Source organism: Lissotriton helveticus, chromosome 6, assembly GCF_964261635.1.
Source record: "Lissotriton helveticus chromosome 6, aLisHel1.1, whole genome shotgun sequence".
Lineage (NCBI taxonomy): Eukaryota > Metazoa > Chordata > Amphibia > Caudata > Salamandridae > Lissotriton > Lissotriton helveticus.
Genome location: NC_136067.1, coordinates 1,867,925,678 through 1,867,946,236, shown reverse-complemented (window position 1 = coordinate 1,867,946,236; position 20,559 = coordinate 1,867,925,678). Strand labels below are relative to the sequence as shown.

At 43.5% G+C, this 20,559-nt stretch overlaps 1 protein-coding gene across 2 annotated transcripts in view; it reads right to left on the bottom strand.

Annotated features, from left to right (window-relative positions):
• Positions 1 to 20,348, bottom strand: part of RRP15 (ribosomal RNA processing 15 homolog) — a 201,912-nt gene extending 181,564 nt beyond the window's left edge. The window contains exon 1 of one of the 2 annotated variants that reach the window (XM_078649789.1): positions 20,168 to 20,348. In XM_078649789.1, coding sequence (XP_078505915.1) covers positions 20,168 to 20,219 — 52 coding nt within the window. In that variant the 5' untranslated portion in view covers positions 20,220 to 20,348. The remainder of the gene's footprint in view (positions 1 to 20,167) is intronic. The other variant, XM_078649790.1, reaches the window with a different exon arrangement.
• Positions 20,349 to 20,559: the final 211 nt, after the last annotated feature.

Here is a 20,559-nt window from a genome sequence, read left to right as displayed (position 1 = left end):
TCTGGAGTTTCATTGCATTCATTTTGCTAAAGAGAGCCCATCAAGCATCGGTTCCCGGCCATCCTCTGGGAGCACTCCTGAGAGCACTCATTGCAATACTCCTTAATTACAAGGACAGAGACAGTGTGGCCGAAAACATGGAGACCCTCAGTTTCAGGGACATAACATCAGAATCTTTCCAGACTACAGGTGCAGGGTGAAGCAACTTGAACAACAAATATAAGCTTCTCTTTTCAGCTAAGCTAAGGGTGATGCATGGGGCCAGGCCTGAGGAGGTGTGGGACTGGATGGAGGCCTGACCTGGGATGGCAGGCATGGGGCTGGTGGGGGGTACACAGCCAAACTCTGGGAAAGTAGAAAAAGGAGCCAGCACACCGGATCAACAGAGATGACACTGGGGAATCCCGCATCACAGTGGCCGATCCTGTTTTAAGGTGCAAACAGATGACATGTTGCTGATTCAGACGGCATGGAAGGGGCGGCAGGCAGATACCAGGGATCTGCCTCCCACTGAATGAAAGGAAGCCGGAATGATTGCAGAGGGAAGCACCTCACTGGGCATCATTTGGCTACTAACGCCCCAACAATCTGCAGGATGACATGGCTGTACTCTGGACTGTATGGTAATGGGGTGGGGTGGGGGGGGGGGTGGGGGGGCTGATGCTCCTAAAATGCTATGTCATGACAGCACGGACGTATAATGTAGTGGGGGAGGGGGGACGTGATGTTGGCGGGAGGGAGGGAGGTACTCCAAATTTTATTTATGTTTCATTGTTTAAATTGTTTGAAGTTTTTCCTTTGAGTGCCACACTAGACCTAAACCTAGGTACTCCGGGAATACCTGGGCTTCATGCTCAGGACCCATTACATCTGGGGACGGAGATGCAACGAATCAGCTTGCTCTTACGTGTTGCTGGAGGTTGTTGCTGGGGTTGGGTTTCTGCCATTTAGTTGATGCTTGGTTTGGCGGGGGAGGGAGGGTGGTACAAAAAGAGGAGAGAGTTTATGGCGACACTGTAGCAGAAGACATGGGGAAACATCATACACTTACACTTGGAGGTGTTTACCTTGGTTGGCATGGTTTGGTGGGACAGTTTATGTTGCATGTTTATTTAAATTGGCACTACTGATGTATGCAGGGTACATGAACATAGTATGGGAGGTGCTGGGAGACTGGTGACTCTGGACCGGGAGGACCACTAACAAACGGATGGACAGGTTTGGTTCTCTTGGTTTACTCGTGGGATATGGCCAGGAAACAGTAATAGTAACCTGGAATCTGAGGGTTCTACCAGACTACACTAATCGATTTAGGGTACATACATACAACACTACTGGGTGCCCACAGCATTTCTACAGGAGACTCACCTAAGAGATGGGGAAGCAGAGAAGTTTAAAAAGAAGTGAAGAGGTCAGCTGTACGTTTCCACATTCTCAGCTTATGCTCGGTGTGGTGCTGTGGGTGGCACTGGGGTTACCTTTCAGTTCAGGGAGTCTCATGTAGATGTTGAGGGTCGCAACCTGCTAGTCCCTGGCCAATTAGATAAAAGAGATGTGTCTCTCCTAAACGTTTACACATCCAGTTGTGATGAATAAACTTTTATTTTAATGTGCTTGAGGTACTTGCACCACATGCCACCACCCCTCTCATTTGGGCAGGCGATTTTAATTGCATGTTGGACGGGGCGTTGGCTAGGTCACCGCCGAAGCCCAACACTAAGGTCGGAAGTCATGGCAAAGTGTTATTGTGTACACTTGTTGAGAGCGGATTTGATCAGCACACAATAGCACAGTCTTTGCGGTGTAAGACGCGCAAGAAGGAATACTTGCCAGGAACACGATTTGAAAGGTACGGGTCAAAAATGACCCCACACCGTCTTTGGGAATATACCTTATAGTACCAGTCCTACTCAGAATCTAATCTAAAAGACACACAGGAGTACCACAAGGTGTGCCCAATTCAAAAAGAGAGAATAGTCGCCCAATGAAACTGATTATTGATGAGCCCTGAAGAAGTCCTTAAATAGGACGTAACGCGTTGGGTATCTGTGAAGAAAAAAGAATAAAGTTTAAAGAATAAAGAAACATGTGAACAATTTCAATTGGTGGAACTGCTTTTTTGCTATAATTGTGTGCGGATTAAATCAATTCTGTAAAATGTTTGATGTGAAAATTGTTTTCACACAATAAAAAACTATGAGGTCTTGTTTCCTTTGATCTTTGCACCATATGTTAACAACTTCCCAAGGTATAAATCAGTGCGGTTTTATATCCAAGACCTCTTTTGTAAATCATTTCACATGTTGAGAGCTCGCCACCCGCCCGGCCAGGAACATACCTTCCACTCCTCTACTCACAATATGTAAAGCAGACTTGATAGGACAATACGTTCCCACTCTGTGAGGCGGCTTTGTGAAGAAGGTAGCACATCTGGGCCATTATTTGTTGAACCACTTACCGGTCCTAATAGAATAAGTCTGGGCTAGAGAGCCATCTCCTATAACCATGTGGCACCTCAGCCCCGAGGGCACCAACTTTCTGGGCTGAAGTGCAGGAGTTTTTCGAGTGCTACCTGGAACAAAATCTGGGGTACCACAGTCACAAGAGCCACTGACAGGGAAGCATTCAAAGTGGTGATCCATGGAGAGTGCATGACAAACATGTACGGTATAGCGTGACCTTTATGCAAGGACCTACACGAACAGGAGGAGAAGTTAGCAGCAAAGTAATCAGATAGAGCATGCTAGGATTTACGAGTTAGAGATGAGACTGAGGGTGGGAGAGGGCTGGGAAGGGCTTGATAAATGTACTAACAAGGACTGTAGACAACGGCACTAAAGGGAGGGGGATAAACCAGGTAAGTTATTGGCCTGGCCATTGAGCTGTGAACGCCCTCTAAAGACAATCATGATGCTGAAGGCTGAAGGGGGAGCAAGCAGTAATACAGGCAGTGACAAACACCCCACTCCTGTGATTTTTGGCCAATCTGTATCGTAGCACAGAGAAGGCTACACCCAAGATGCTGGAGGATTTTTTTATGCGCACTGCAGCTTACCAGTGTTACAGGGGAGCAATTAGTGGACCTGGAAAATGATCTGATGAGGGAAGAACTGATTGCAGTAATGAAAGATATGCCTTGCTGTAAAACACCGGGCTCAGACAGGAGGCTATCTTCATTTTATTATACTTATATGGGGAAGCTGGCAGAGAAATCTTTGGAGGTATTTGGAGAGGCTAAAGAGAGGGGGTGGGGTAACCCCCGGGGTCCATGCGCGAAGCAACCACAGTGATGATTCCAAAACTGAATTGGGATTCCACACAGCTGGGATCATATTGTCCGCTGTCTACGATGAACACTGACATGAAAGTGTTTGTTATGCTCCTGGCGAAAAGACTGAAATTGGTGGTTGGCTCATTGGTGCACGAGTATCAATGTGGGTTTATGCCCTCTAGAAGTACCCTTATGAACATCCGAAGGCTTACCCATATAATGCACTCTCGTTCAGAGTACTGCGGCAGATGTGACATTGGTAACCTTGGACACAGAAAAGGCATTTGATACGGTGAGCTGGGACTACATGCAGGCAGTTCTCACCAAGTTAGGATTTGGCCCAAAGTTTTTAGGGTGAGTAAAGCTGGTATACACTGGGCCAGTGGCTCCATTTAGAACAGACATCCTTGTTAAAAACGTAATCAGGCAGCGCCTGAGACACGCCTCAGTGCGGAGAGAACTCACAGGAAGCCAAGACCCGGGAATGCTGATCAGGATCCAGAACAAGTAAGAGGTAATTTTGTAAAAATAGAGATGCTGACATTATTGAAATTAGTATTTGTAACACAAGAGTGACATACAACATTATTGGTATTCTATAGATTCGATCAAAAATACACGAACGTGAAGACTAAAACTGCCGACTCGCAAAGAGTCACGCCGATAGAGAGACGCCGCAGCGGCGGACGGTCCTACAGCCATCGGAGATACCGGCATTAAGATTGTAAATTTAGTGACAACAGGAGGTAAGAGCTGCCCACACTGTGGCCACTTCATAAGTAAGATGCATGATATAAGGAAGTGAACTAAATACCTTGCCCGTTTTACTTGTAGGATAAAACCATTAAAAGAACTAACTGAAGTAAGAACATTGCATCTTTTTCCGAGTGCAGCATCATTCCTGCCCAAGTAAGCTTCAATTAATTCAGAATTTATCAAGCGAGCCCAGTTATTACTAGAAGGATACATTTGACTTACCTTGTTATATCTGGACGATCTTTTCAGGCGTCTGACATCCAAATTCCACTTTCTTTCATACAAGCAAGTTCAAATCATTATCGTAAGTCTATTTCATTATCTAACCAACACTCATTGCAATATGGAAGAAGGACCATTCACTCAAACTCATCTGTTTATCTAATTAGGCTCACGGTCTTCTAACGAAGGTTGGTGATAACACGAACAGAGAAGGTGCGATGTAAAGGCATATAGGAACTAAAGACATTGGGAAAGTCTCAGAGGAAATCTAAGTTTTGTTTTTGGCTTTGTGTTTCAGCTGCGTAGTCCTGAAGAGAACTCTAGAAAGGGCAAGAGTTCGAAACGCGTAGACTATTGTCTTTGTTGTTAGCCATAAGATGTTTAAAAACAAAGCTTGATTCATTATAAATATTTGAAGTCTTATGTTCAAACTGATGATTATGGCTATGTATAGAGATAGGGACTGAAAGGTTTTATAAAATTATAGGGTGTGTGGGTTATGTGCAGCGAATGAATGAAAAGGACGAGTGTGTGAAGAGAAGACATGAGTGAGTGAATGGGAGAAAGCTAGATTAGAATGAAAGTGAGTCTTTTAGAAGTATGATGTTAGAATAGGATAAACAAAAAGTAATGTTAATAATTCTTTTGATATGTTAAAAAAGTGAATAAAAAAACAAAATTTACTCCAACAGAAAAAGAAGTCTGTAGTCCATGTTGTCGGATGGTAAATGGGTCTACACAGAAATAAAATGTTTCAATAAGGAAGCAGTACTGGCATTTGGTAAGTTATTTACTTGTTCAAGGCTTGGCCTTACTGTTGGGAGCCTAAACCCAGTAGTGTTCTTTCGTCTATTTAGAACAGGCAGACAGATCTTGGAGCAATCGGGCACGGAGAGGGATACCAGACAGGGCTGCCCCCTCTGGTCTCTCCTATTTGCGTTGGCCATGGAGCCATTGGCAGAGCATTTACGCGCTATGTTGAGGGATTGGGATCTCCAGATTGGAGCCATGGCGCACTCAGTCTCTCTCCACACGGATGACGGGTTTCTGCATCTGCAGCGGCCTGAGGTGGTGGCGCAGTGGATGCTGCACGAGCTGGGGAAATTTAAAAGAATTTCTGTCTTGAAGGTGAACCCGTACAAATCATTAGCCTTCCCACTGGCCAGTTTGGCTGACAAGTTACGAGTAATACTAGCAGTGCTGGGGCTGAGTAGGGAAACTAACAGGTTCCGCTGTCTGGGCATACAAGTTGTGAACACAGCAGACAAGCAATATAATTATACCATAGGGCAGGCGAGCTCAACCCTTCAGGGTTAAGTGGCTTTTTGGAACAAGCTCACGCTGTTGGTGCGGGTAGAATAGCAATTGTGAGAATTGTGGTTGTGCCCCAGTGCCTGTATGCATTGCAAGATGCCCAATGCGAGATACACAGAACACATTTATGCGGCTAGTCTTTTGATTGCTAAGGTCTGGTCAGGCAAGAGAAGTAGAGTGGGACTCCATGTCTTGAAGAGAGATTTGGGTGGAGAACGGCTGGGCCTTCCAGACCTGGAGTTACATTATCTAGCAGCGCAACTGCAACATGCAGCCAGCTGGTGCACACAGTGTGATAATTGGGACAAGCATCTGCTGGCGAGTGCCCCTGGAGTGGAGCATTTGCCGATCTGTTTAATGGCAAGTCCACGGATAGGTAAACAGATCCCACATGTGGTTCGATTCGTAGTGAGGGTATGTGAGAATACGATTAAGGTGATGGTGTGCAGACCCCCTTTCTCTCACAGCTGTCGATATGGTGGCTTAGGCCCTTCATTGACAGTAATATGCCCTTGGCGTAGTGCAGAGAGGGAGGGTGTGATACGCTGGGAGATCTATACCCAGGAGATCAGTGCATTACATTCCAGGAAGCTCAAGAAAATTTTGCCAAAGGCCTGGGGCAGTTGCTACATTTTGCCAAATTAACAAAAACAGCCAGAGAAATCTGTACGGATTTCCCAAATTCACCAAAGGTGTCCCACATGCTTGAGGTAATTCTGGATATGGGTTTTCCCAGATACTTGGTATCCCGACTGTACAAGGCCATCAAACAGGACAAACAAAGACTAGAGCAGCGATGATGGAAAGAAGACATAGCAGAACCCATGACTGGCAAGGAATGGGAGAGGGCCAAGCTCACATTACCGGCCACCTGAAAGACCTTCACTGGCTTCCCGTCAACAAGAGAATAACCTTCCGTCTCCTCACCCACGCACACAAGGCCCTCTACAAACTAGGACCCGAATGCCTCAACACACGACTGTCCTTCTACACACCCACCCGCCAACTAAGATCCTCCAATCAAGCTCTCGCCGCAGTTCCGCACATCCACAGATCCACCATGGGAGGGAGATCCTTCTCCTACTTGGCGGCCAAGACCTGGAATTCTCTCCCCACTCACCTCCGCCTCACACAGAACCACTTTTCCTTCAGAAAGGAACTTAAAACCTGGCTATTCGATAAATAATGCATCCCCTCCCACAAGCGCCTTGAGACCCTCTGGGTGAGTAGTGCGCTATACAAATTCCTGAACTTGAACTTGAACTTAGGAGAGTTTTTAGCAATGCTTGCATCAAACTAGCCTATTTCTATGTCCTACACTGTGCATACCTCTCACCTGCGAAATTGAAGGAAGTATATCAGACAGGCCTGACAGATGCCCTAGTTGCAAAAAAAGGGGGGCGGATTTATACATATGATATGGCATTGCTCGCACTTACATGCACACTAGGGGAGCAGTGGTGCAAGAGTCACTCATCCAGCACTATAACACAGTCTGAGACACTGTCTTTTGAACCTTTTTGCATGTCCTAAAAAGAGAAAAATGCAATATAGGATAACACTACTGGGATTGGCGCTTGCGAAGGGTTGCCATTAAATGGTCATCTCCAGTGGGCCCCGTGCTGAGACACTAGATGAGAGATAAGGAAGAATGGGTGCTTGCGGAGGATCTACATATGTGAGAAGTAAGGATAAATGAAAAAGTAAAGGAAGATTGTCAGCTGTGAGTTGAGATGGTGGAAGAGCTAACACAGGCTGGGAAGAATGGGGACACGCAGGTCACACAGTTAGAACCAGCCCCTGATCACACAGTAGAAAACTCATGAGAATACGGAGATTAGTCGAGAGGGGACCTTGCTCTCGGCATACCCATGCATTCAAAGTGGTGTCCATAATACGAATAGCCTTGTATTATATCACTCAAGAAGGTTTTTCTTTTCCTGCAAAATGGGCCAATCTAAGTTGATTAACCACAAAAATCACAAATGAAGATGATAAAAAAATGTAATCCTGACCACATTATGGGATTTACCAACAGCTACCAGACACTAACCGTGTGGTAGTTGTGATGTCTGCCATCTGACTTAGGCCTAAAAAAAGAAAAGAAAAAACCCGCTGGATCTGGGTCTAACAAAATAGCGGGTATAGCGTCAACATAAATAAATTGCAATTCCACATGCCATCTATATGAACATCTGCCTGTGTGGACTGCATTATAGAGGGTGGACATGCAGAAAAGTTAAATCAAGAATTAGAAAACCGAAGTAACGAGATGCAGAAAAGCTACTACAAAAATGGCTAGTCATTACATAGATGAGGGGCAAACCACTGAAGACTTCAAGTGGACGGTAATAGAACAAGTGGCCAACATAAATACACAAGGACCCAGAGTTCTAATGGAAAAGGAACAAAGATGGGTATATATGTTGACCAGTAATACAACCATAGTGAATAATGAGATCCCATGGGGCACTGTGGCGGTATAGACAGTTGTACGACAGTACAACGCAGATGATTACTTCGAATGCCTTTGCCACTCATTTTTTAGCGCACGTTTTTACCGTGAATATGCATTTACAACGCATGCCAATACCATGTATTGCTTTTAGATTTTAAAACAATGTATTTGTGTGTGGGGAGCCCCCCCCCCCACCCCGCCCAACTTACTTTAAATGCGTGGTATTGGCATGCGTTGTAAATGCATATTCGCTGTAAAAAGATGCATGATAAAAAATGCGTGGTAAATGCACAACATGGTAAAAACCTTGCTGTAAAGACTGTTTCCCAGTATAGACATATGAGTAACACAATAGTGAAGACCACTAACATGGCTTTGGATCGGTGTGATGAGGTATTTCTAGGAATAACATAACACACATCATGCCTAAGAGAGGACCCAAGATCACTCGAATAGAAGATCTCCAAAAACATTACTGAATTGGACATTTGTTTCTCTCCCCCCCCAGCCCACATTTTCCATAAGGCCAAATGGAAGCTCTTAAATAGTAAGTAACACTGTTCTGATTTAGGTTTGGGCTCACCTGACTAAGAGTTGGGTATATAATATTAGCAGTGGGGAAATGCTTCTTCGAGAAACAAAAGATAAAACTGCTGGACAACAGATATTGACTATTGGACAAGGTAGACATTCATTTTCTTAAGATGTCCACTTTCATGGTTTCAACCTGACCTGTGGGTGACCAGTAATGAAGTTTCCCTAGAGAGGGGATACCGAGAGGCATTTTAACTGTTTACATTCCCCCAGGTCCCTTACATACTATTTAGAAGAATATCAAAGTGGACAGAGGTTGAGCCCACCTGGTAAACAATTACGTTTATGATGAAGCATGCCACATAGAAATGTGTGGGTGCAGGTCTGCAAAAAATAAACAGTTTTTGTCCCTCCCATTTATTTGTTAGAGGTTACATCTCCGTTTGGTGATAAAATCCATAGTTCACAGGGAGCTTGGAAATACTATCCATATTTCACGTTTCATACTGCTAAATTTTGTGCAAAATAATCACACACCATGTGAAATACAGACAAGCACAGTTTTATGTAATTTACTTGTGCATCATCCACATCTCTTAAGTAGATATTATAAGGGAACCCATTCATGCTAATTAAGCTTTTTCTTGTCTGAAATAAGACAAAATGAATTATAATCATGGGCTTCTTACAGCTCTTCCTGGGATCCCAGTACATTTGGATACCCTGGAGTTGTGCTGGAATTTGTGCCAAGTTTATTAGCCTTTCCCTTGGGCCAGTGTGAGAGCTTGTTTGTTGATTGGAGCACAGCTTCGTGGACTCCAGCTCAGTTGACCAATATATCTGTGTCTAATCCTTAATTTATGTAAAAACAACAAGAGAGAGAGGGATACACAGGGTATCACTCTTGGTCCCCCTAATCAATATCATAAACAACAAAAGAGTGAGGCAAACCAAGGAAAAAGGGGAGAGAGAGCCAGCACGAGAAATCACTCGTTTAAAAGAACCCTCTCACCAACCTAGTTGGTGACATGCTTCATCATTGGGTCCCCACCAGAGGCCGAAAGCCTCCCTGGTGTGCTATGACGCCGGGTTACAGCGGAGCAGGTTTTTGTATGGATCAAGTGCGAAAGTGAAAGTGTACAGTTTAAAAGATACCTTGGTTTATTCCCAAAAGAATTTTTAATGGTGGAAAACCAGGTACCAGTAAAAACAAGTGATTCGGATGTTTCCTATCTGGTTAGATTGACCAGACACATCCTATTAAACTAAGTGAAAAGATTGGTCAAGGTGTTTCTGCTTCAAAAATGCAAATTGGCAAAGCATTCGTCAGGACCGACCCTCCCCAGCGTTATGCGCGCGCTAAGGCGCACCCTAACCTGTGGGGAATGCAATGAACAAACTCACGGTTTATCCGTTCGGGCCTTCAGGTTTTCCGAAAGCCGGTAAAATGTGAAGTAATGGATGACTTCACATCATGGGTCCCGGTTACTGCTTTTGCCGCTAATCAAACATTTAAAAGCGTGCGCGTCCGCACTGCACCTGCCAGTTCTGTCGTAGCACACCAGGGAGGCTTTCGGCCTCTTTGGTAGGGACCCAATGATGAAGCATGTCACCAACTAGGTTGGTGAGTGAGGGTTCTTTTAAACAAGAGTGATTCCTCGTGCTGGCCCTCTCCCCGTATTCCTTCGTTTGGCCTGACTCTTTTGTTGTTTATGATAATCCTTAATTTAACCATCAGCCAATGAACTGCCTTGGCATCCCTTGCCCACTGATGGTGAAAGGCATTTTCCACTTGGGACAGGCAGTGATGCAGCCTGTCTTTGGCATCCTCTTACCTCACGGACTGTAACGTTCCTAAGAGCCCCATGGCTGTCACCAGTGCTAGCAGCCCTTGGAACCCCAGTACTGGCCACACGAGCTGGGAGACACCCAGTCTCCAGCTCCGGTGGTAAAAAGTTTAGGCATTAAAATGGATGCCAAACTCTCATTGACCAATCAAGTTTCTACTGTGTTCGGGACTTGTGTGGGCTTACTCAGACAGTTGAGGAAACTCCCCCCCCATCCTCTCCTTCTCAACCATGCGGACAGTGGTGGCCGCCCTGATCCTGGCCCGTCTTGACTATGGGAACTCACTTTACATTGGACTGCCAGACTCACTGCTGGGCAAACTCCAGGTGGTGATGAACGATGCCGCCAGGCTTATCTTCAAGTTGCCATGCCCACGGTTCAACTACACCACTAAAGGTGGTCGAGCCTTCTCAGTCCTCATCCCGCAATTATGGAACAGGCTGCCTGGTCAGCTTAGCTACGAGAGCAGCCTCCTTCCATTCAGGAAGAAACTGTAGACTTTATTATCCACTAAAGCCCGGGCATAGCACTCCCCTCTGAGAGACAACACCCACCCTGGACTATCGCTGATCTTCTTGCAGCACTTAAGAGACCTGCAGGTATTAAGCGCTCTATAAGTCAAAATTGACAATAACAATGGAGTTGAAAAATACCCTGGACACAGACACTTTCTTGCCTGGGCGAAGACTCTCAGTCATGCAGCAGTCTATGTCACAATACCTAGTGCAAACTAGAGAGCTTTCTTGTCCTCTGTGGGAATGGAACACATTAGCAAATATATTAGACATTCTCAAAGGCTGAACATTTCAAACAAGAACTTTCTGGGCTTCCAACACAACCATGTCATCTGGGATTACCATTGGACCCAATGGCTGATTGAATTATTGGCCAAGTATGAATTAATGGCCAAGTATGGAAGAAGCAGTGTAAGTCCTACCAGCAAGGAGGTTTGATCTGGTGGGCGTGAGAAGCCTTCTGCACAATACCTGCTTTTTTAATATGATTTATCTGTGTATTTTTTTGCGAATTTTGCCGAATATATCTTTGAATAACCATAGAATAAAAGATCACATAATATTTTTTTTAATGAGATAAACATCAAGGAAAATATCAGCTCAAATTTCATCAGTAACAGATAGTCAGCACCTACTCTTGGTCAAATGTTGTATTTAGGTATCCTCAAGTGGAAGTGCTTAGTACTACCACTCCTGAAGAAGTAATCTCAAAATTGGGATTTGCCAGGAAAAAAACCTGATGTTGTCCATCATTCAAGAGAGATAGTTTTAATGCTACCTGATTGCCTAAACTTCTCAAAATGGCTCTACAAATGCAGTCAGCCATTAATGTATGCTTCCAGCCATTGAGCTGCTCCAGTTCTTGCTGAGGAGGTGGTGTAGCGTCATCCTTTCATTGGATTTAACGTTTGCCTGATTCCATTGCTTTACAGTCGGGGAGGTGGTCCCAGGAGAACAAATTTAAGAAGCACACAAATTTGAAAAAGATCTCTTATACAAAAACACATTAGTAAAAGAATGTTTGTTGTCCAATGTTATTTAATCACATTGAACATATGCTCTTACATCACCAAGAAATACAAATTTGTACCTAGCAAGTCCCCTACCATAGACGGACGTACCTCTGATGGCAGCAGACTGATGCCACCCGTGGGGCCCTAATATACGACTGACGCCACTGTGTTTATACTTTACAGTTTAATTCAGAACCTTGGAATCTTTTGGGCCATACCCGATTTGAATGTTTGAATTTTTACTACCCATTTTCCTAATATTAAGAGGTGTTGTGGAACCCTCGTAATTCATTGAAGTGACATCCTTTCACTATCTCGTCCTGGAGCCATTTGACCCTCCGACACTATCCAACCATCCAGTTGAGGATGGTCTATGGTGCCCCTATTCAGTCCTGAGGAAGACCCCGTCGTAAGGACTTAAACAGCCTACTCCATAGTGGGGCCGAAACGTTGCCCTGTTTTGTCAGTTTGATCAACAGTGATTTTCAACTGTGATACTATGAACAATGTCCTGTTATTCAGTTTCTGTTAACTGCGAGGCTGAGGAAAGCTGGTTTTGTTGTAAATATTAACGTGATGGATGTATCGTCACTACCTTCCCTTCTCACTTCTCCTACCCTCACTTGAAGCACACAAACTTTTTCATGTGCCTCCCCCCTTTTTGCGTGGGGCACTTGCTAGGTACAAATTTGTATTTCTTGGTGATATAAGAGCATATGTTCAATGTGATTAAATAACATTGTACGACAAACATTGTTTTACTAGTGTGTTTTTGTATAACAGATCTTGAAATTTGTGTGCTTCTTAAATTTGTTCTACTGGGACCACCTTCCCTACTGTATTGCTTGATACCCAGGTCCCAGTGACTCTTTTGGGTTTACCCCTTTTTCATAACTGATTCTATTGCTTATCAAAAGTACCAAATATAGCACTAACATGCAAATAGTATTGTTTACTTTTATTATTTTTTGCATTCTCAGATTGCATGCAATCTGAAAAAAGCTTCCTCTGTATTGACAGGAAAATTGACCTTGCCTCAAAATTTAAAATTACTGCCCCTCTTTTTCTTTCAATTGACTCTCTACTTAAGTTCCACTCTCTGCATGAGAACGGCTTACTCTATGTATTTGTATAAATCACCAGTTGCACTCACTTCCTGTAAGTATATCTTTCTTTAGTGCTAGTTAGTTTGGTGCCACAACCTGAAGAGTGTTTTGTCTAGGAACACTGTCCAAAATGTGAATGATAGGTGAGAACAGGGGTACTATCTTCTGGTCCTCTTAATCCATCATATATCTCTCCAATGAAAATTCTTCAAACACAATTTCCTTTATATCATTTTTATTCGTATTTCTAATGATATTTCCTCATTGAATACTTCATTTATCAATTCTTAGCAGGTTTCAATCGTACAACATGACACTTTGATGATGGATTAAGAGGACCAGAAGTGGTCCGTGATAAACCGTGTGCACACCCTAAATCCGAGGATAGTACCCCTGTTCTCACCTATCATTAACGGCTTACTCTATATCACATGTATTTTTGTCTAAATTCCTATTATTGTATTTCTGCAAATTGTCCATACCTCATTTCAATGATCACAACCTAGCCTTTAAAAAGTCAAACCCCTTTAACCTAACAATAAATTAATCTCTGTTGCTCATTTACTAATGCCGCCAACCATGTACATGAATTGACATACACGCTTTCCCACTTAAATTAATTGGAGTTAGGCATGATCTTATCACACAGAAAAAGGAGTAAATGAATTAAATGGTTTCCTTGCGAGCACAAGACTAGTCCCAATAACCACTGGAGAAAAAAATATAACATGGTTTCTGGAGCAGTGTGCGGTCTCGCATTAAGCTCTTTTATGCCTGAAGTAAGATGTAACTCCCCGAATTGGGATATTGTGATTACAGGTGATTTTAATACTCTTCTCATTCACACGCCGGAGTACGATGACCAGCTAGCAGTAGAAAATGAAATTTGGTCAGTAAACCAACAAACAGCCCATCCCTGGAGGAAACCCACCAAAGTAGGCAAGGACTTGGTTACCTCTAGAATATTTTGGTTTGAGAGTAATTAATGGGAGGACACCGGACGATAATCTTCCAAATTTTACTACTTATGGACCACTGACTGGGTCCGTAATTGACTATACTATTCTTTCCTTGCCATTAATACAGCAACTGAGTACATTCAAAATTAAGTGCACAGCAGATAGTGATCCCTCAATCCAACATATAGTCATAAATATTCATCCAGACAGATATCAGTCTGCTCCAACAATCGATGAAGGAAATGCACTAACCACCTATAAACTATTAAATTGGTCAATCCATCGACTCCCAGAACTCGCTGGGAAAGCTACATCAGTCAAGGAGAATAGCATAGTGTCATTCCCCACAGTATTAAATGCCTGGATCAAATTAGTGACCGAAATGACGAACCATAAGCCAAATCTAAAATCAGGACGGCACAAAAGTTAAATACACCAATCACTACAGAGAATTAAAGAGTTGAAAAAAGAACTGAGAAGAGAAATATGGCAGGTAAAAAAAGTGAGGTTACCATCCAGTCGCATGGGATATGTTAAAACAACTGAAGAAGGAATTTAAGAAACATGTCTGGCAGGAAAAAAGAAAAATGACAGACGAGTTTTGGGCAAAGTTGCTCTACAATTGTAAAAAAAATCAAATACCAAAGCATTTTGGAAAACAATAAACGGCATACACAAGGTAAATACAGTAACAGTATCGTCAAACGTTACGGAACAAGATTGGGTAGTTCATCTTACAAAACTCTTTACTGATGAAGACCACCTACAAGCAAACTAACAAGGTCATTGAGACTAAGCAAATAATCAAGACCAAAACACAATTTGAGCCAGTACATTCTTTAGACGTGCCATCGTGCACGCTCACAAGAGTTGACAATGTGATCAAATCAGGAAGAAGTGATTGAGCCCCAGGTTCAAATGGCATCCCACAGGCAATATTCAAACTGGACCCAAAATATTGGGCCAATCCGATAACAGTCTTGTTCAAAGAGGTGGAAAATACAGAGATAACTCCAGACAGCTGGAGGGGGATCAATAATAAATCCTATTTTTAAGGGAGGAGATAAAACAAACCCACCCAACTACAGATCAATAGCTCTTATTGACTCAGAAGCTAAATATTATGCATCCTTAATATTGGAAGATCTAATAGAGTGGTCTAATTCTAAGAACTTGATCCCACCACAACAAAGGGGATTTCGGAAAAGGTATGGTACACTAATTATTATGACAACAGTAGCATCCATTGCGGAAAAGAGCAAACGCCAAAAGAAGAAACTGCAACTCTGCTTTATAGATCTGAAAGCAGCTTTTGACCGGGTTAACCAACCACATCTATGGATCAAATTAAGACAGTGGGGTATTCAAGAAACAATGCTAAGAGCAATTGAATAGCTATACAGAAAACATGGATTCAGATTAAGGTAGGGGATGGGATCAAAATATCAAGAAAAATACCAACAGCAAGGGATCTTAAGCAAGGGTGTGTGCTAGCGACACAACTGTTCAACCTCTTTATGGCAGCTTTATCCACCCAATTAGATCAAGTAAATTCGAACGCTCCAAGGTTAGGTTCACTAACGATATCCCATCTATTATATGCTGATGACATTGTGCTGCTGAGTCACACAGAAATTGGACTTCAAAGATTGATAAAAGAAACTGCGGCATATACAAAACTCAATAAATTGGAAATTAACATTACCAAGACAAAAACCATGCGTATTGGGAATAATCCCCATGCTGCACTAAAGATCAGGTTGGATAATGTAACCATAGAACAAGTCAGTGTTTATAAATATTTAGGTTTCAATTTTGATAAAAATGTTAACTTCCGTGCACACCAACAATATATGGTTAGGAAAAATAATGCTCTAATACATTCATTCAGTTTACTTGCTAAAAAAATTAGATGGCCCCTCTTATCAACCATTGCTCTCTGTAATCAAAGCTAAACTGCTCCCATCTCTTACTTATGCAAGCAATGGGATGCATGGACAGGAATCAAAAATGTAATATAGATTACAAGTCAAAACATACAGACGGGTCTTTGGTATGCCCTGTAATGCCTCTCCTGCTCAAATTCTTTTGGAATTCGGATTGACAACAAATCATAGCAAGAAAATATCACTTCATCAAATCCATGCATTAATTACGAAACAATCAGTCTAGCCCTCTAATCAGTGCACTATGGGAATCGGTGAATAATGATGTGAATTCAAGTTAAAACAAATACTTGTCATCATCTTCACAACTAAAAATATGGGTGATTTATGGGACTTGAATCTATTGCATACCACTTTTTGCCAAGCCATGATCAAAACTGCAAAAATACATTCGCTAGTTAAGGACAAAAGCATATTTTCGCAGCGCTCCCATTCCTAGATGACAATTCAAACCTATATCACATTGCAACCGGCAACTTATCTACACTACATATCCCCGGCCCGGGCCGGCCCGGATCCTTAAAACCCTCTTCACCAGTTGCCCTGTACCCCCTCTCACCCTGCTCAATTCCTCGCTGGTTTTTGGTACCGTCCCTTCTTCTTTTAAAACCGCTATAGTTTTCCCCATTATCAAAAAACCTGGTCTGGATCCCTCTTCCCCCCCTAATTTCAGGCCTATCTCCCTCCTTGGGGAAGATTTTGGAAAGCCACGTAACATCTTGCCTGTCCTCACACATCGAGGAACACTGCCTCTTGGCCTCCCATCAGGCGGGCTTTCGTCCGGGCCACTCCACTGAGACCGTGATCACTGCTGTCTTGGACGAACTCAAGGGGAAAGCGGACTCTAATCTTCCCCAAGCCCTGGTGCTTCTCGACCTGTCGGCTGCGTTTGACACGGTCGAACATGCCATTCTTCTCGACCGTGTCAGCGCAGCCGGCATCAGGGGAGTGGCACTCTCTTGGCTAGCGTCCTTCCTTCAAGGCAGGTCTCAGGCCGTTCATCTTGCAGGATTCTCCGCCCCCTCCCGCCCTCTTGTGTGTGGGGTCCCCCAAGGTTCCTCTCTTTCTCCCCTTCTTTTCAATCTTTATATCTATCCTCTCATTCTTTCTCTCCGCGAGCAGGGTGTCTCCGTGTATAACTACGCAGATGATCTCCAGCTCATCTTTGATCTTTCTACCTCTGACTCCCCTCTTTTTCTTAGCTCTACTCTAGTTTTTATCTTGGAATGGATGAGCATGAACCATCTTAAGTTGAACCCGGATAAGACGGAGCTTGTCCTCACGGGTGGTCCCTCCAATCCCTGGTCCCCGACTCATTGGCCCCTTTCCTTTGGCCCCCCTCCCCTACCAGTTCCCTCCGTCCGTACTCTGGGCATCAAGGTCAGCAATGACCTTTCCATGCATGCCCAAGTCAGTTCCGTCGTTTCATCTTGTTTTTTATCCCTCCGTCTCATCCGAAAAATATCCCGGTTTTTTTCCACGAACGCCCTCAAATCCATTGTCATGGCCCTCATCACCTCCCGCCTTGACTATGGGAATGGCCTTTACGTGGGCATTCCGGCCTTTGAAACACGACTGTTACAGGCCATTCAAAATCAGGCAGCCCGCCTCATTTTCCACCTTCCCAAATCCTCTCACATCACGCCTGTACTTAAGTCTCTTAATTGGCTCCCTGTGCACTTTAGATCATTTTTTAAATTGGCCTGTCTAGCCTTCCGGGCTTATACCCATTCTGCTCCCCTTTTTATTGTCTCCTTAATCACTCCCTACACCCCAGCTCGCACTCTCCGCTCTTCATCCCTCTCTCTTCTCCAAGTACCCCGTTTCCGTAAATCCCGAACTGGTGTCACCCGTTTTTCGGTTCTGGCCCCCCAGTTCTGGAACAGCCTTCCGTTGTCCATTCGTTCTATTCCTACTTATCCCTCTTTTCGTAAAGCCCTGAAAACCTTCTTTTTTCCCAGGCCTTCCCCTGTTAGCCCTCTCGTATGCTTTGTAGAATCCGGTTCCCATCCTCAGCGCCAGGAAGCCGCTTGGCCGCAGTGCGCTTTAGCAAGTATCTTTTTCATTTCATTTCATATCCGGTGTATTTTAAGAAAAAAACTATTGGCCATGCGCTTAGATGAACTGCCGTCTCTGTCAGACAAACCAGCATGGAGATACAAAGGACCAAAAAAGTGCTGACTATGTAATGCTCCGAATGAGGATTTTGTGCATTTGGTCACCATATGTCCCAAGCTGAATAATGTACGCCGCACACTCTTAAAACACCTATACGTACGTGCAGAACAGCCATCATGAGAAGTCTGGCCCCTACAGATCCTCAGCTAAACTGCAAACTTCTGACATTTTTACAAATTCTGGATAAAGCAGTTAAGCTGCATACTATGAGGAATTTGCCTCGTACATTGGAGTACACAATATTTATACGCCGTTAAAACCGTACTAAAATGTTGACACTTAGAGTTGTGAATTTTATATTGAGGTATACGTCAATTTATAGCATCAGTGAAGAGTATCTATATTAATGACTGAATACATTTTACAGAGCAGTAGTGTACCAGTTCACAGCATTAAACCACCCATCACCAACACAACAGGCATGGAATAACTGAAGAGATGCTGCAGGCCAATGGAAGACTTTAATATAGTCCACCACTGCAGTTTCCAACATGTTACAAACTGTGACCACTTTTTATAGCTCACAATGACAATCAGCTATGGGATGAGGTTACCAAAGTCCATCCCAGCAGATTTCTCCACCATTTCTATCTCCAAACAAAGGCTGCTCAGGACCATAAACTTTAAACAAAATATATCAGAATGGGTAACCTAGTTAAATAACCAGCTAAGTGGAACAGGATCATAAGAAATGCCATAAAGGGACTTGCAGAGCTGCTAAAAGCTGTCACCTTACTGAAAATCATCAACTATGCGCCTTCTCTCACACCTCTTCATTCATTACACTTAAGTACTGTGTCCTATAGCACAACTGCTCCTTTGTGATAATCACGCATGACATTGAAACACTTCGCACATAGGATCAAAACAAAGACAACACGCTTCTGACCACATATCCTAAATGGTGTAGCGAGCTACCCATGCAAGGAAGCACTTTAGGGTATTAAGTGTACAAATACATGCACATTTTGCAATGCAATACAATACAGGTTAACAGCTGCAGGTTAAAGGCTTTACTGAAATTCACAAAGACACTGAGAAAGACTCTGCAATCAAAGGACAAAATACCAGATATGAAGCTGATAATTTTCAGGTTGCTCTGAAAAAGACTGGTTTATTCCACTCCATGATATGTATTTCCCCCATCTGTGCTGCTAACATGCCATCCAGTGTCAGGCACGATGCTCGACATGTTTCTCAGCCACAGCCCCAAATAAACTTGAAGGAAAATCAATATAGAAATAATAAGCAATAAAAATCATCAGCCACTAGCAGAGCACTGACTACTCCGACAACATAATTTGCAAACTGAAGCTAGTCAAAGATCAACACCATGGAGAGACATTAAGTGCCTATAGAGGGAAAAGCCAGTCAAAGAGAAGTGTGCAATAGCAACATCAACATATGGTGAGGATACTATTAATCATAACATGTCAGCATTCATAAAAGCGGGGGGGGGGGGGGTACTTCTTAAAAAAGGAATGCAAAAACAACAGTTGATGGACAGAATGCAGAACAATGTCATACATTCACCCCAGTATAGAGATCAGGGCCTTAATCCATCGTTTTTTTTGCTCACCATGTCATTCCAGTGTGAACCCAGCCATTTGCAAATCAGTCTTGACCCTGTGCCCCATGGGAACATTCTTTGGCGATTAGGCTGCGAGCTAAAGAGTAATAGATTGTGAACAGAACGAAATCATCCTGGATAGATTCCCATAATATACTATGTAGTAGAGTAGCATGAAAAAACATGTTTCACATACAATATGAACGTAATGCGCACACAAACATTATATTATCCGGTCTATCTGTCAGGTATGTAACTCGTTTATAGCTTAAGCTTCAGTAACCCTGCGGTGCGCGCCTACACATGTTCTGAAAGACTGGGCTCAGTGTGCAGACCTGGGCTCAGTGTGCCCGAGTCCTCACACAGTACCCTTTCCCAGTGACCGTACAGATGCTACACTTCCAGTCTACCACGTACATGGGCCACCGGGAGTTACTCTCGCTTCGCCTAACCTGTCCATAGATAGCCACAACTTACCCTCTGATTGAGGAGAGATGGGACGTTGGCTGTCCACCTCCAGAGCCATCATCGCTACTACAGGTGTAACAGTTACGAACTCTAAAATAGAGACAATCCCTCACTAGATCCTGGAAGTGTTGGCTGGCTCACGTGTGCTTGTAGTGGTGTTTCACAGAGTACGCAGGAAGCGCCTCCGAGTAGTACTTCTTCTATGTTTATGGGGAAGTCGCTACCACACTGGCGGACATGTTGGTTTGTGATACTTGTAACCAAATATATATTGATCAAACTAAACTCGCTACTTAATAGGGGGGTGGGGGGCGTAATAATACCAAAGTCAATCTTTGCTACTCGTCTATGGAGAGTAATGCTTCATCCAGATCATGTACATATATCGGAACACTATGTCA